At 44.9% G+C, this 15,421-nt stretch overlaps 1 protein-coding gene across 1 annotated transcript in view; it reads right to left on the bottom strand.

The window, feature by feature from the left end:
* The window catches only part of NDST2 (N-deacetylase and N-sulfotransferase 2), a 2,001,368-nt gene that overhangs the window by 1,502,108 nt on the left and 483,839 nt on the right, over positions 1-15,421 (bottom strand). Inside the window, exon 3 of the mRNA XM_069610676.1 lies at positions 1,329-1,416. Within this exon, the coding sequence (XP_069466777.1) occupies positions 1,329-1,416 (88 nt within the window). The remainder of the gene's footprint in view (positions 1-1,328; positions 1,417-15,421) is intronic.

Raw genomic sequence — 15,421 nt, 5'->3', positions numbered from 1 at the left:
CACTTTGTGAGAGTCCTTGTGTAAACCCCAATTGGAAAACAGCGTCAATTTTCAGAAGTGTTTTGACCTCTTCTAGTAGAATACGTTGTTCCTCCTGCGTTGATTGTGTCCGTCTTGGCGGGTGGTTTGATGGTCTCTGTATTATCTCTATAGAATAGCCTCCCGCAACCGTGAGTAGTACCGACTTCTCTTAGATGATCCCTTCCCAGGCGTGGGTAAATCGAGAAATGCAACCTCCTAATGGAGAGGCATGGGAAGAGACCTGGACCGGGTCGTTATCGCTTTTGGGGGGTGGAGCCTCTGGTTAAGGAGGCTCTGCCTTTATTGCCAGACCTTTAGTGACCCCTTTTAAAATTCTGCTGGGATCCCTGCCCCTGCGAGGAACCCCGAGATGACTTATGTCCTCCCTGACTATAGTTAGAATAGCGTTGAGAATTTTGTCCTAGAAATCGGCATTTATTAAACACGCCTCTTTGGGTTACAGAAAGGGCAAAATTTAAAGGGTGTGTTTTCCATAATACAGAAAGATGGCAGCTCGCGGATGGAAAAGGAAGAATAGGGAAACGGGCATTCTGTAAAGGAAAGAAAGTTATGACCTTCCCCCACTGTGAAGGCCCGAGGCCTAGGGAGGCCCCAGTCAAAGTTCGTCGAGACGGTACAAGTAGTCCTCGATGATGAATCCATCCCTGAAAGCCGTCGCCGAAGATCTTGCGGTGGAACTGCTGTGAAAAGGAAAGAAAGAAGTCTACATTTAAATTTGAATAATCAAAGGCATTAGCCAGAAAGAAGGTACTCTGCAACTTGCCTCTGACTATGATGGTGGGAAAAAAAACAATTTGAGGGACCTAGACGCGTAAAGGACCATGGGTACAGTCGACGTCAAAATAGGGATAGTGTTACTGCCAGGCTCAGTTGACGTCCCTTTTTTTGAATTTCAAAAACAAATAATGTAATACTCTGACTACCACTAGAGGTCAGCCTATGCATGGCATGCGATCTAAGCAGATCCACAAGCATATATATATATATATATATATATTCCATTTCAGTCGTATCACACATGCCACAAATTCACCTACAACCCTAGATTTCCCCTTTCTCATAATTTTTCCTTACATGGATAACATTATCCTATCACACCACACATTACCCAGTACTAAGGATGGCTAGTACATGGAGATGCTGTAAATGGATCGGTGTGCCAGTAACATTGCAATTAGTTGTTAACCATCCTGTGATGGATGCCTGTCCAGCTCTGTTCTGTATGCGTCAAACAATATATGACAACTGATTTGGTTGAAAAATTGTGCTTTAAAATAATGCCTTACCTGTATGATAGAATTTCCCAGAAAAGCCTAGGTTGAACGTGAAGTTGGGAACCAAGGTCCTCAGTTTGCTTTGAGTGTTCAGTAAGGCCTGAGTGGAGGGCACAGAAAGAAGGCCATTTAGTCTGCGTGTACGGTTTGGGAACTCATGAATTGCTGTCATTAGCATTAACTAAATGGAATTATTTAAAAAAAAAATCATCTTATTCTTACTTATAACAGACAAAAGTTGCAATCACGACGCTGTGTGAGATAAACTAGAACTTCAACAGTGAATCACCACTTTCTTTGGGACCACAACCTTTTTAGAACATTAAACATTTGAATAAAAGTGCTCAATGCACTTGATAGATGGATAAAAAGCATAGCACAAGCTGCTGCAGGTGCCCCCTAAAGAAAATACCAACATTTCTACAACAGATACATCTATTTGTGGTCGCCCAAAAGATTTGCTTACACAGCAATACTTTCACATGCATGCATCCACTTAATTATGAGTAACTAAAGTAGGTTTTCTTGATCACTCACTCGAGCTACCAGTGTTAACATTTAGAGATGACCTTGGTATCTTAGAAAAGTAACCACTTTTCTGCCTTAAAGGGAGAGAATTGAGCAAACGATAAACCAGAGTTGAAAAAACAAACCTTATTTTGAATAAATTACTCATTTTTAACCCTATGCAGCGCTGGTACTCTTTAAATGCCTGCATCTGGGAAAGGGTAATTTATCAAGCATGTTCCTGATTAAGTAATAGTAACATTGTGTTTCTAGAACAAGACACACTGCAAACCGTGTCTGCTACTTCCCCTGGTGATTGGTGATGCAGTTCTGATTACTTGTATACAATTACCATGAAATACTAAAAATAAATGAATTGGTGGGCATACAATAGCAATGGGAGGCACTTAATATTTAATAACATCTCTGGTGGTGGACTGGCACAGATGGTAGCAATTCCCCCAACCAGAATTAATAGGGGCACAGCGAGGTCCTTAAATGGGGAATGAGGTGATGTTACACCCTGCCCCCAATGATGCAATCTCTATTAATGCTCAGGTATACACGTTCCTGCTGCAAACACAAAACACGGACTGTGAGCACGTTTACTAAAATAAAAAAAACGACCTCCATAGGAAATGCAATGGGAGATCTTTCATAAAATAAAGAGCCACCTTTCTCCACTTACATAGACGAGGAACAGGCAAAGAGGATCAAAGCTGATAAATCCACGTGTCTATTAAATCCAAATGTACTTACCAAACACAAATTTATTTGAATTTATATATTGCGCAGGCAGCCCTGGGGCATCGTGGCGCTGTTACAGAATATTCACTTAGAATATTCAATAAGCCACAGGTGGATGGTAACAGTTCTGCATAGATTTAGGGACATGTTTTTAAAAATCACAGACTTCCACGTGAAAGTTTCCCTGCATAGATTTATTAAGGTAATGGATGCCCTCTACCAGTTCACAAGATGCTGGTGCACATAAGTAGTTATAGGGGGCCACTTTTCTCCAAATGTCACATTTGTGACAGGTGGCAACGCCCCCTGGTTGTCCTTATCCTCACCCCTTTTTGATATGGGGTTGATTTCTTTTTGATATGGCCTTAGATATCAATTGTTAGATAAAAAATGTTTCAGTATCAAATTTTATATCGATTTGATATCAGTTTTATATAAACAGATATATAAAATGTGTTGATATGGTTTGATATAAAGTTTGATATCAAAATGATGTAAAGTGTATATCAAAATGTTTTTAATATGGGAGAGCGCGTGTGCCCCGTTGCTTGGTCGAGGGCATAGTGAGTTAGACTGCGAGTGTTGGTGACACAGCGATGATGCGGGAATGGGCGGGAGCTTCATGACATCATTTTATATAGATTTGATATAATTGTACAACAGATTTTATATAAAATTTATATTTTTATATATCAAAAATAAAAAGTCAGATAAATTATAGCAGATATTTTTTAATACTGTAATTTTTTCATATAAATGTGATATCAAAATTGTAGGGGATATTTTTTATATCACCATTTATTTGATTCTATCACGATTTTGAGATTTTTTTATACCAACATGTTTTGATATTAAACATTTTTGATATCAAAATCATTTAGATCTATAAATTATATCGTTCATTTTGTTATATCATAATTAATGTTTTTTATATCACTTTTGATATCACTTTTTTATATCTAAATGATATCAGAATTATTTTTATATCGATGTTTTGATCAAAATGTGTTTTGATCAAAATGATAATCCATTTTCATATACAAATGTTTCAAACATTTTAGATATTTTTTTAAAATGGATGTCAAAATAATATGCATTTATAGAAAGGGCTAACAACAACACAAATCATTAACAAATGTACAAATAATTGAATGGAAGGAATGGAAGTAATGCATGAATAAATGGATGGAAGGAATGGATGGATGAAAGGAATGGAAGTGATGGAAGTGAAGGATCGAATAGATGGACTACATGGATGGAAAAGAAAGGATGGAAAGGATGGATGGACAGGATGGAAGTTATGGAAGTGATGGATGAAAAGGATCAAATAGATGGACTAGATGGATGGAAAAGATTGGATGGATGGAAGTGATGGACTGGATGAAAGTGACGGACTAGATGGACTGGATGGATGGGATGGAAAGGAATGGGTGGCTGGAATGAATGGATGTATGAACGGAATGGATGGAAAGGAAGACATGATGGATGGAATGGATACACTGATGGAATGAATAGATGGATCAATTGAATTAATGGATGGATGTAATGACTAGAAGGGATGGATGGAAGGATGGATGAAATGGATGGACTGACGGAATGGATGGAATGGAAGGATGGATGAAATGGATGGACGGACGGAATGGACGGATGGAAAAGACAGATAGAATGGATGAATGGGTGGACGCATGTGGAATGGATGGAATGGATGACATGGATGTATGTGGAATGAATGAATGGATGAAATGTATGTATACGGAATGGATGGAATGAATGGATGGAAAGGATGGAATGGAAGAAATGGAAGCAAGGAAGCAATGGATGGATGCACTAATGGAATGAATGTACGGATTCATGGAAGGAATGGATGGATGGAATTACCCTACCCCTAGTTCCTGTGTGTACCCACTGTGCATGTGTCTCTGTACCTAGCTTTCCTGTTCCCCATGCTGTTGTATATCCCCATGTCCCCCCTCCTATCGTCGTACGCCCAACCCCCCCGTCACTGTGTCCGTGTGTCGCTGTGTTCCCTGCCATCCTGTTCCCATGATGTTGCTATGTATCCCAATGTATTAACCAACCCTCTTGTCGCTGTGTGTGCCCACCATGCCCGTGTGTCACTGTGTACCCTGCTTTCTTGTTCCCCATGCTGTTGCTATATATATCCATATGCCCCCCCCTCCTGTCGCTGTAACCCCAGCCCCCTGTCAATGTGTGTCCGTGTGTCGCTGTGTTCCCTGCCATCCTGTTCATTTGCCTGGTCTCGGTCGCTTTATAGACGAACCATCATATCCTATCACATCACTATGCTTACTCTCTACTATACACCATCACACAACTAGAACACAGTTATACCCCTGATAAATTCGGCATAGCTGTCCACATACGAACACTACCCCATGAACAACTCATCACCCTACTAAAATGCAGATATCCCATGACATTCTGGCCTAGTTGCTCACACAAGCGTCCTTCAGGCCTAACGCAGCCAGAACCCTGTCTGGATGTCCACCCACCAGTCTGCACACATCCAACTGATCTCATCAGCACCACACCCAATGCTATATGCAGCTACCATCTGGCAATTACATCATCTGCACACATAACCGGTGCACCCACGCACCCTATGACACCATCTCTCTCTACTGACCAGAAATGCGGTTATTGAGGGTGTTCAACCTACCAGCGCTTTGAGATCATACCAATGATCTATAGAGTGCTATATAAATGCCATGTAACATAACAATTTTTGCTGGGGAATGCACTGGCATGTTTGGGCATGTCCAGACTCCTTGTGATCATGTAATGCCAAAAGCTGCGCTATTTATTAAAATTTGTGAATATATAGTTTATAAAGTATGACAAAATGAAAAGTAAAGATCTAATTCCAGGGTTCCAGACTACACAGACCAGAGCATGCAAAAAATGCTGGGTGCACTGATACGATCATTCTGGCTGTGCTACAAATCACAATGTTCGTGGTGACACATCTGCAGCTGGCCTTTTATGAAGCTGTGTAAGTCACACAAGGCACGGCTATCTGACTCAGCTATTTCGGTTTCTCTGTTTATTACAAATGATAAGAAGCCACTTCAGAATGATCAAACCATGCAATGAAACCCAGAGGCTATTGTAATCAAGCGCTGGCATGTGCCCGGTGTGACTAAATTGTATCTGCATGGCCCCATTGATTGTAAAGTAACAGGATCCTCGAGGATATTGTAATCAAGAGCAAGAGCAAGCTATCATGCAGGTGGTGTGTCTAATCGGCAGCCATTCAGGCCATTCATGGTAAATTATCCATGACTAATGGGCCATTCAAAGGGCCCAGCAGCCTGCATGTGGAATATTGTCATATGTAGGATGGGGGCTGTTCTCATAAGGGGGTTGGATTTCTTTAAAACCCATGCTTTGGAAGCCTGCCAGAACATCGTATGGATTTCGGGACAATTGCAAGCCACGGCTGAACTGTAGACCCTAGGACATCTATAGTCAGGTGCTGAAAGAGGCATTTTACTTTTAAAAGCGAATTCATTTTATGCAGGCTTGAAACTAAATAACTGTTTTTCTGACCAGGCGTGCTATGTTTTAAAGCATAAAATATTTAAAGTTAGAGAAGAGTATTTCTAGCGCTATGAAGAATGCTCAAGGCGATATGTGACGCTGCAGTTCCAAGTGTTTTTAGATCAGCTATTTAATATGCAGGACAAGCAAAATCCAGACATCATTCTTTGGGCAGGGCAATATGTAAGTCAAAGTATTTAAAGTATGCTCTAGAATCTAGCCCAGTGTATTTTTATTTTAATGTGCAAAGATATTTTAAAACAAAACATGCTTATTCTTTAGCTGCATGCAGGATTAACTTCGAGCCTGTATTTTTGCAATATGCAATTTATGTTTGTTGCATTCCAAGAGTTTTTAGACCAGCTATTTAATGTGCAGGATAAGCAAAATACGTGTATTTTTCTATGGGCAGGGCAATATGCAAGTCAGTTTATGTAAAGTATAGTCTAGAATCTAGAACTATGTATTTTTATTCAACAGCAGCAAACAGATATTTTAAAACAAAACATGCTTATTTAGCTGCAGGCAGGTTTACTGCCAGCTGGTATTTTTGCAAAATGTGTGTGAGAATGTTTAAATATCTACATGGTAGTTTACAGCGCTCTATTTCAGTTAAGCGATGCAGTGTTTGAAAGCACAGTATTTGGGAGCTTTCTGGTATGGGATGTTTGCATTGTTCACCAAACTCAAATAGCACACTGCTGGATATTTTACTGCTCGCCGCTGCAGCTCTAACCTTATCGCATGGCTGGGGGGGCATGGCCAGGCAGCCATGGAGTAGGCTGCAACTCCAGAAGGGTCTGTGATCCGTCAGATAATCCGAGGAAGCGTACGCTGCCAGACTTAAAACTGAAGTCCTAAAACAGCACCAAAAGTGCGTGAAGCAGGAGAGACCAGAAAGTCACCATCAGCGAGCGAATCGTGACAAGATAAGCAGAGATAAGACGCTTTGTATCTCGGGTCGCGAGCCGTGGCAACAAGATGGTGGCAACCCGAGACAAAGGGACCCTGGACGGAGGCGAGAGCAGTGAAGGAGTGTGCTGCTGAAAGGGCAGAGGACAGCCAGCGAGCCGCCGGGTAAATGCGATCAGCTGTGGCAGCGATGGAGTGCCGGCCCCCGAGCAGACAAGGAAAGCGGGGCATGTATCCCCGTGGAACGCGGCTGGCGAGATAGCCTGATCGGCATGACCGATCGGGCACACAGAGGCTTGTTGGGGTGCGCACTGAGCGGATGCTGTGTGAGCGGAGACCGGCCCGGCATTGAAGACAGAGGGACCGGCCCCCAGTGACGGCAAGACGGTCTGCCCAACAGAAGCTTTGCGGGGTGCATCGGGCAGGCGGAGTCATCAGCTGAGTAGCGGTGAGTCTGGAGCCTGCGGCTCATTAATATTAAAGGTGGCAAGGCCCGGGAGGCGCAGACGCACAGCCAGTGGGCGTGCTATATGACAAACACTAATTGCCGGTACAGGACATTACTGGGGAGCGGGGGCTGGATGCGAGGCCCGAGGAGAGTGTTCGCAAAACAAACAATTGATGCGCATTTGCAGGAGACCGGGCAGATGCTCTCTGAAGCTTGAGAACATGCTGGGAGGACTAAGCTAGGTGCGCGCCCCCGGCGCTGGGAACGGAAGTGGCAACTCTTGAGAACAATAAGGGCCAGGTGAGAGGGGACACACAGGCCATTTACATGCTTACCACATGCTGCCAACAAAAGACAGGCATAGACGAAATGCTATGGTGCGCGTAGCAACAAGCTAAGGTACAATAAGCGCTGAAGAGTCCACAGTACACATGCACAACGAAGACAAAGTGATCTGAATGCCATTGCCGCATGTTGAGGCAGCCAGTGAGCAGCTGCAGGAGGACTGACAAACGCACAACAGAACTTCGGTGTGCATTAAAGAGCAGGTCAGGTGCGCGCTGCTTGCAACGTAGGCAGCAGAGACACTGGGTGATGCGCAGACGGCAGATTCCTAGGTACCCCCATACCGTTCACGCCAAGGAGATTGCCGGAAAGGAGATAAATGTAAGGGGGCGCAGTGGTGTACCACCTGCACCCAGTGAAAGGCACAGTAGATGGATGACTGCAAATAACACCGCCAGGAGGAGCTGAGGGAGTGGACAAGCGGAAGCGCACGTGGAGGCACATCGTGTGGCATCAAGGGTGGAAGCAGCAAAGAAGAAAAGTAGCTTGTAACCAGGTATTAAAACACAGCCTGGGAAAGACTAATACAGAGAGGCATTGACACTCACAATAACTGGAAGAACCACGCACCCTTGAGCAAGCAGGGTGAACGGAATGTAGGTAAGTGGAGGCAAAGTTAAGGGCAAGCAGCCCACGGTGGACATCTTTGCTAAGGCACAGTAAACCCCCGCCAGCGCAGGGCACGGCAGCCACGCCTGCAGGCACAGCGTCACCATGGGGGGACAGTGCAATCCTATCAGCAATCACGGAACTGAAGCCCTCGTGGGGGACAGCGATGGCAGACTTGAGAACGGCATTGGAAACTAAAATAGATGCAGTGGGAATGGAAGTCAATCTGCTGAGGCAGGACATGAGAGCGATTGCTGAACGAACGAGCGGCCTAGAAAGTGCAGAGAAAACCAACACGGAAACTAGCGCAAGCACTGCCAAAGAAGTCCACATACTGAAACAGCAGGTGGCCAACCTGGAGAACCGAGCGGAGGAAGCTGAGGGAAGAGCAAGATGCAATAACATACGCGTGGTCGGACTCCCGGAGAGGGAGGAAGGCAAAGACCCCACGAACTATGTGGAGAACATGATAATACAAGAAATAGGAGCTAGCAATCTCTCCCAAGGATTTGCAGTTGAACATGCACACAGGGCCTTGATGAGGAGACCGCAACAAGGAGCACCCCCCAGAGCAGTCATAGTGAACATTTTGAACTATAGGGATAGAGAAAAGATCTTGGAGTTTTTTTTCGGAAAGGAGGGACGATAATAAGGGCGTCGGCGACCATCACTGCATATCCGGATTACACCATGCAAATACAAAGGCAGCGATATAGTTATGTGGCGATTAAAAGGAGACTGCGTACAGCTGGCCTCAAATACATGCTCTTGTATCCTGCGAAGCTAAAAATCCTCCACAAAGGCAAAGCGCACTTTGATACCCCGAAGAATGTGGCTACATGGTTGGATGCACAAGGTTGTCCAGAACGTGAGGAGGAGCAATCCCAGCAGAAATACAATAAGTGACTGATGCGATTATGATAATAGATGTGAGGTGGGGGCCGGGAATGGAGACAATAGAATCACTAACAAGGACGCGGCTAGACGAGATATTATGAAGGAAGATTAACATATGACAATGGAGCAAGTGGGACTAGAATATAAACTTGCAAAATGTGAAAGGGCAGCGATAAGAGTGCTTAATTTAATGAACGTAACAGGAGTCACGAGATGGAGACAGCCTACCCCCGGAAATTAGAGTAGTAGGACTGCCTTTAGACCGATATCTCCCTGCTGAGCCATGAGTACAGCAATTGCTGGAAAGGGGCTAGATGCAGGGGTGCCTGAGATCCAGGGATGGAGCTGGGCAACAGGAGGGGTAAGGGCAGAGGTGGGAGGGGTTTGCAGTGTCTGTTGGGGCAGAGGGGTGGGAGGGGAGGGGGAGAAGAGGGGGTTGGGAAGGGAGGTGAGTGGGAGGGTGGTTGGGGACATTGGAGTGTGTATAGTTAAGTTGAGTTTAAGTTGGGGAACGAGCCTACACGTAATAAGAAAGGGATCGTATTTGTGGAGGGGAGAGCGGGAATCTAACATGTCATGGGAGACCTTAAAATTGTTACCTGGAACTTTCGGAGGCTCAATAGCTATCTCAAGAGGAATAAGGTTATGATGCATCTGCGCAGGCAGAACATTGACATAGCCTTGCTACAAGAGACTCACTTAATGTAAGAAAAGCTGGAAGTGATCCAGAAGAAGGGGAGGGGGACAGTTGTGGGTTCAACATACTCAGCCTATGCCAGAGGGGTAATTACCTGGGTGGCACCGCATGTCCCGTTCCAGCTATTGCAATCTACAGTGGAGTCAGATGGGAGGATGGTCATACTGAAGGGGTTGGAGGAAAACAAGTAAATATGTGTTATAAAACACATACGCCCCAAATCAGGACACAGCGACATACCTTAGAACTCTATATAACAAACTCAGTGCGAGCCTAGCAGGGGCAGTGATTTGGGGAGGAGACTAATTGTGTACTAAACCCAAAAATAGATAGATCGGACGCCAAAATAGATAGACCCACTCCAGCTGCTAGGATATTGCAGTCACTGCTGGCGGACTTTGGGTTAGATGATGCATGGAGGTCACACCACTCGCAGGACAGGCAATATTCACATTATTCAGCCCCCCAGAACCTACACACAAGGCTGGACTATGTGTTTGTCTGACCACTCACCGCTGATGCTAGTGTGGCAATACCGACCCCCGAGAGCAAAAATAACGACATGGCGCCTACGTGCAGAGGCGCTGAAAGATAATGTTTTTAGGGAAGACATGAGAGAAGAAATAATAAGTTATTTCGAGATCCACAGTGGCAGTGTAGAGTCAGCGGGCACGCTTTGGGAGGCCTTCAAAGTGGTAGTGAGAGGGGTAATCATAGCTAAGTAAAAAGGACTACAAGGAGGGATCCTGGTTCAACTACAGGAAGCAGAAACGGAGCTAGAAATAGCGTTAAAGAGGGGTGGTCACACCAAAGAGGACAATGAAGCAGTGCTTAGGCTGCAACAGAAATGTGTGGGATGCTGGGAAAGGTTATGCAACCTTAACTATAAAAAGTACATAGAGAGACAGCATGCAGGGGGGGACAAACCAGGGAGAGTTCTGGCATGGCTATATAAACGCGAGTCTCCCAGACCCACAATCAGAACGATAGTAAAGGAAGATGGGCGCATAATAGAAACCCAAGAGGGAGTTAACCAGGAATTTGAAGATTATTACCGACTCCTGTATGGAGACGTAGAGGGAAGCAACAGTAAGGAAATAGGTGAAACCCTAGAGGACATTGGATTGCCACAGGTTAGCGCGGAAGAGAGAGAGGAGCTCGACGCACCAATTACCTTAGAGGAATTGGATGAGGTGGTGAGACAGCTGCCCACTAGTAAGACCCCGGGGACCGATGGACTCCCTAGCGAATTCTATAAAACGTATAAAGACGAGGTGCTCCCCCGGCTCCTAGAGATGCTAAATGAGGCATATGCAGCCGGGAAACTGCCAGAGTCCCTGAGAGAGGCGATTATTATACCGCTTCCCAAATCCAATAAGCCTGGCCGCGACTGTGGCTCTAAACGACCCCTGTCAATGTTGAATCAGGATAGTAAGATATTAACAGCGGTCTTGGCAAACAGAATGAGGAGGGTCATCAAATTAATACACCCAGATCAGACCGGCTATGTCCCCAATAGGAATATATCCAACCACCTCAGGCGACTCCACCGAGTCATAGAACATGCAAACGGAGACGTGGGTGAGATTGTGATAGTATTGCTTGATGCAATAAAGGCCTTTGACTCGGTCAAATGGCCATGGCTGATTGCAGCCCTGACTAATTACGGCATAGGGCCCGGGTACCTCAAATGGGCTAGGCTACTGTATAGCGCACCGCTGGCCAGGGTTAGGACAGGAGCGATGATATCAGAAAGATGGCAACTCAGTAGAGGCACCAGGCAGGGATGCCCGTGGTCCCCCGTGCTATATATTTTGGCCTTAGAGCCCTTGGCAATATACTTGAGGCAACAGTACAATGTAATTGGCATCGCCATAAAGGGAGAGCCGCACCTAATCTCCTTATACGCTGATATGTTGTTGTATTTACGATACCCGGAAGAGAACCTCCAATATGTCCTGGAAGTGATGGAGCGCTTCGCAAAGCTTTCAGGCATAGCTGTGAACCCCAAAAAGTCTTGTGTGTATTTCCATTGGGCAGATATAGAGGGATCCCGTTAGAACAGTTACCGGTCCTGCAGATTCCATGGGAGGTTAACACGTTCCGATATCTTGGGGTAGACATATATCACACAGTGGAAGCAGCGTATAGACACAATACTGAGAAAGCCATTAAGAACATTGAAAACAGTATGAAGTTCTGGGTGAAGCTCCCCCTGGCGATGATGGAACGGGGCGCAATGCTCAAAATGGTGGTACTGCCAAGACTGTTGCATTATTTTGCGAACATCCCATACCTGATACCCAGACGACTCTTCACCAGGTTGGACAGCATATGCAGGGAATTCCTTTAGCATGGGACAAGGAACAGAGTGGCCCTATGGAAGCTGCAGAACTCATAAGAAAGGGGGCATTAAACTATCAAACTATGAAGTTTATTATATAGCAAGTCAACTACAGTATGTAGCTAAATGGCTCTCTGAGGAGCCGACTCTGGAATCTAGGCTGTTCCAATTGAACTGTGCCCCATTCTTCCTAAAAGACATGATGTGGCTTCCTAAACCGGAAATGGAAGGACGCCCAAAGATGATGACACTTGGGTGGGAGATATGGCGGAGAGCCTGTCAGTTAATGGAGAATCCATCCCGTGCTCCCCGCAGGTCCCATTAGTCACTTTGGGTGGTAAAGAAAAGCAACCAAGATTAATGATTAGGCGGCACTGGGAACCGGTTGGGATAGCAACGATGGGTGACGTATGGCAAGAGGGGAGTGTACGGGATTGTGAAGGGCTGGTAGAGGAAACGGGATTGCACGTCGGGCAGTATATCGCATATCATAGGATGGTGCAGCGAATTAAAGAGACCTGGTCCGAAGTGGTACTAGCAGATGAACCAGACACCATCATAGATACAATATATGACATAGCAGAAGGGGGACATGAAATATCTAGAATATACGAGATGATGATGACCAGAGTGGGGAAAGAAGTGGTACAACTCAGACAGGACTGGGAAGAGGAAGTGGGTGCCCCAATGAGTGATGGGATGTGGGAGCGGGCCCAAGGATATCACAAAAAAGTGTCAAGAAACGCCAGATTACAGCAGATCCAATTATATACAACACATAGGGCATATATGACACCACAAAGGATAGCTAAATTTTAAAATGAGGTACACAATCATGCCCTAAATGTGATGAAGAAAATGCCAGAATGGTACACATGTTCTGGTCATGCCCAATAATAGAAAGATTTTGGGGAGAAATAGCGCATAGGATGGAAGAAAAAGGGATTAAAATAGAGGTGGACACAGCATGGGCCTGCCTAATCGGAGGGTCCTCTTGACCACGCAAACTCAAGCACGTGAGTAAATTGAAAGATTTGGCGTACGTTCTCGAGAAGAATCGCTAGGGGGTGGAAGCCATGTTATAGACCAAGAATGGAAACATGGTGGAAAGACCTGCAGAAATGGGCAGAGGTAGAAACTGCAGTATGGCAGGAAGCATGTAAGAGGGGGGGTGAGGAAGAGGCTGGAACTTTGATAGCCTGGATGCAATTAATAACTGAATTATTTGGGCCTGTGTATGATGGGTCAATTCATCGGGACTCAACAGGAACCACGCAAAAGGGATCCCTAATGCAAGACTGAGAAACAGAACATGGAGAGTAGGCTCGAATGGGGGGGGTGGGAATGGGTGAAACAGTGGACTTGTATGAAATGATGTATATCCAATATTATCACAAGCACTGTAAGTTTGGTTTGTATTGTTTGTTGGAACAGAAAATAATAAAATTGTTTTAAAAAAAAAAAAACTATCGCACTGCTGTTGTTGTCAATTACGCGCTGATCAAGTTATCCAGATGCCCACTTCTGCAGGTCTGTATTGAGCATTTACATTAGCCAAAGTTGAAACCCATTTTGATCATTTTAGGCGCAATGATGATTCAGAAGATAGCACAGCGTGTTAAGCACATACTGCTTTGAACATTTACAACAGCCAAAGTTTAAATACTTTTTTGTTAAACTTCGGTGCAGTGATGGTTCAGGCATGGCTCAGCGTGTTAAGCACATACTGCCTTGAACATATACAAGCAGCAATTCCAGCAAAGAGAATGTCTGTGTGCACGTGGGCGTGTGTGTGCCAGTTTTTAAAACACAAATGTGAGTTAGCATGTAATATTGTGTGTTAAATATTTATTTTATAGTGATCTTGAAGGAATCCCAACTGCACCAATTAAAAAAATGACAAAGTGCTGTCTCTATCTGTTACGGAGGTGGGATACCTAAATATTTATTTTAAACACGGAAGCCCTTTCAAATTTTGCTGGAGAGCACAGTTGACCATCGGCGACAGTGCATCCATTTGGACCATCAGGGACAGTGCAGCCTTTTGGACCACTAGGGACAGGGTCACTGTTGTGTTGTTTTTCTCAACTGTGTGTCATGATTTTAAAATATAATGGTGCCTTTTTTTAAAGAATGCCTGGTTTGTAATGTGTCACAGATCACACACAGGTTGACATTTTGAAAGCCTCTGAGAATCAATATTTAAACCCTGTGCCAGAATATAAGATCATAACATTATAAGACGCCGATTCTATCTTTATCTGTTTTTATAGAAATGACCTACAATACCCGGATGGCACCAGCGTCGCAATCTCTGGATGTGAGTTGTAGGGTGACTGATTCAGCAAATTATGGATGGCAGCATGAAGCTGGGATGGCGGCTTTGGCAGCCGGTTCAACAAACCGAGGTGAACAGAATGATGCAACCTGTTTCTACTGGGGCTTTTGAGGGCACTGGGAGGGGGTCTGTTCTGCACAGATGAACAATTTTGGAATGTTTCAGCGACCCACGGATGGGGTCCGACAGTGCTGTTACAGCAGTAAAGCCCAATGGATCTGGGGGGCATATGCCGCAGAGTTCTTTTGTAAATTCAACATCGGGTCCGCTTGGGTCTGGTGTGTTTGCTACACCCGATGGTGTCTGTAGAGCTATTGATCGGTAAAGTCTAAGGCCCTGACAGTTGTTTATGACTATTGCGCTGTTTCAACACTGAACCGTATGAATGAAGAACTTGAAAATGGACAGGAACATGATTCTACAACCGGGGGTCCAGTCACGGCCGCTATCCCAAAGCGTTCTAGCGGCTCAAGACAGCGTTTAACACGGCGGCGCCCCTCGAGTAAAATAGGGGATGCTCTGGTTTTAAGCCCCGATTATGGAGTTATTCCCTCGGCGCCAGGGGGGCTCGAGGGCTCTGATGGATATTACCAGCCATTTAAATATTCAAACACCTGGTTGTGGTGCGCCAGTGGGCGTTCATACATTTTTAGACAGATCGGGCACCGGCCCCGGGCTACAAGCCTCCTTAAAAGTGTAC

The sequence above is a fragment of the Ambystoma mexicanum genome, chromosome 8, assembly GCF_040938575.1.
Source record: "Ambystoma mexicanum isolate Mex_15411 chromosome 8, UKY_AmexF1_1, whole genome shotgun sequence".
In the NCBI taxonomy this organism is placed as follows: domain Eukaryota; kingdom Metazoa; phylum Chordata; class Amphibia; order Caudata; family Ambystomatidae; genus Ambystoma; species Ambystoma mexicanum.
Note: the sequence above shows the minus strand (reverse complement) of the source record. Positions and strands in the feature narration are given on the sequence as shown.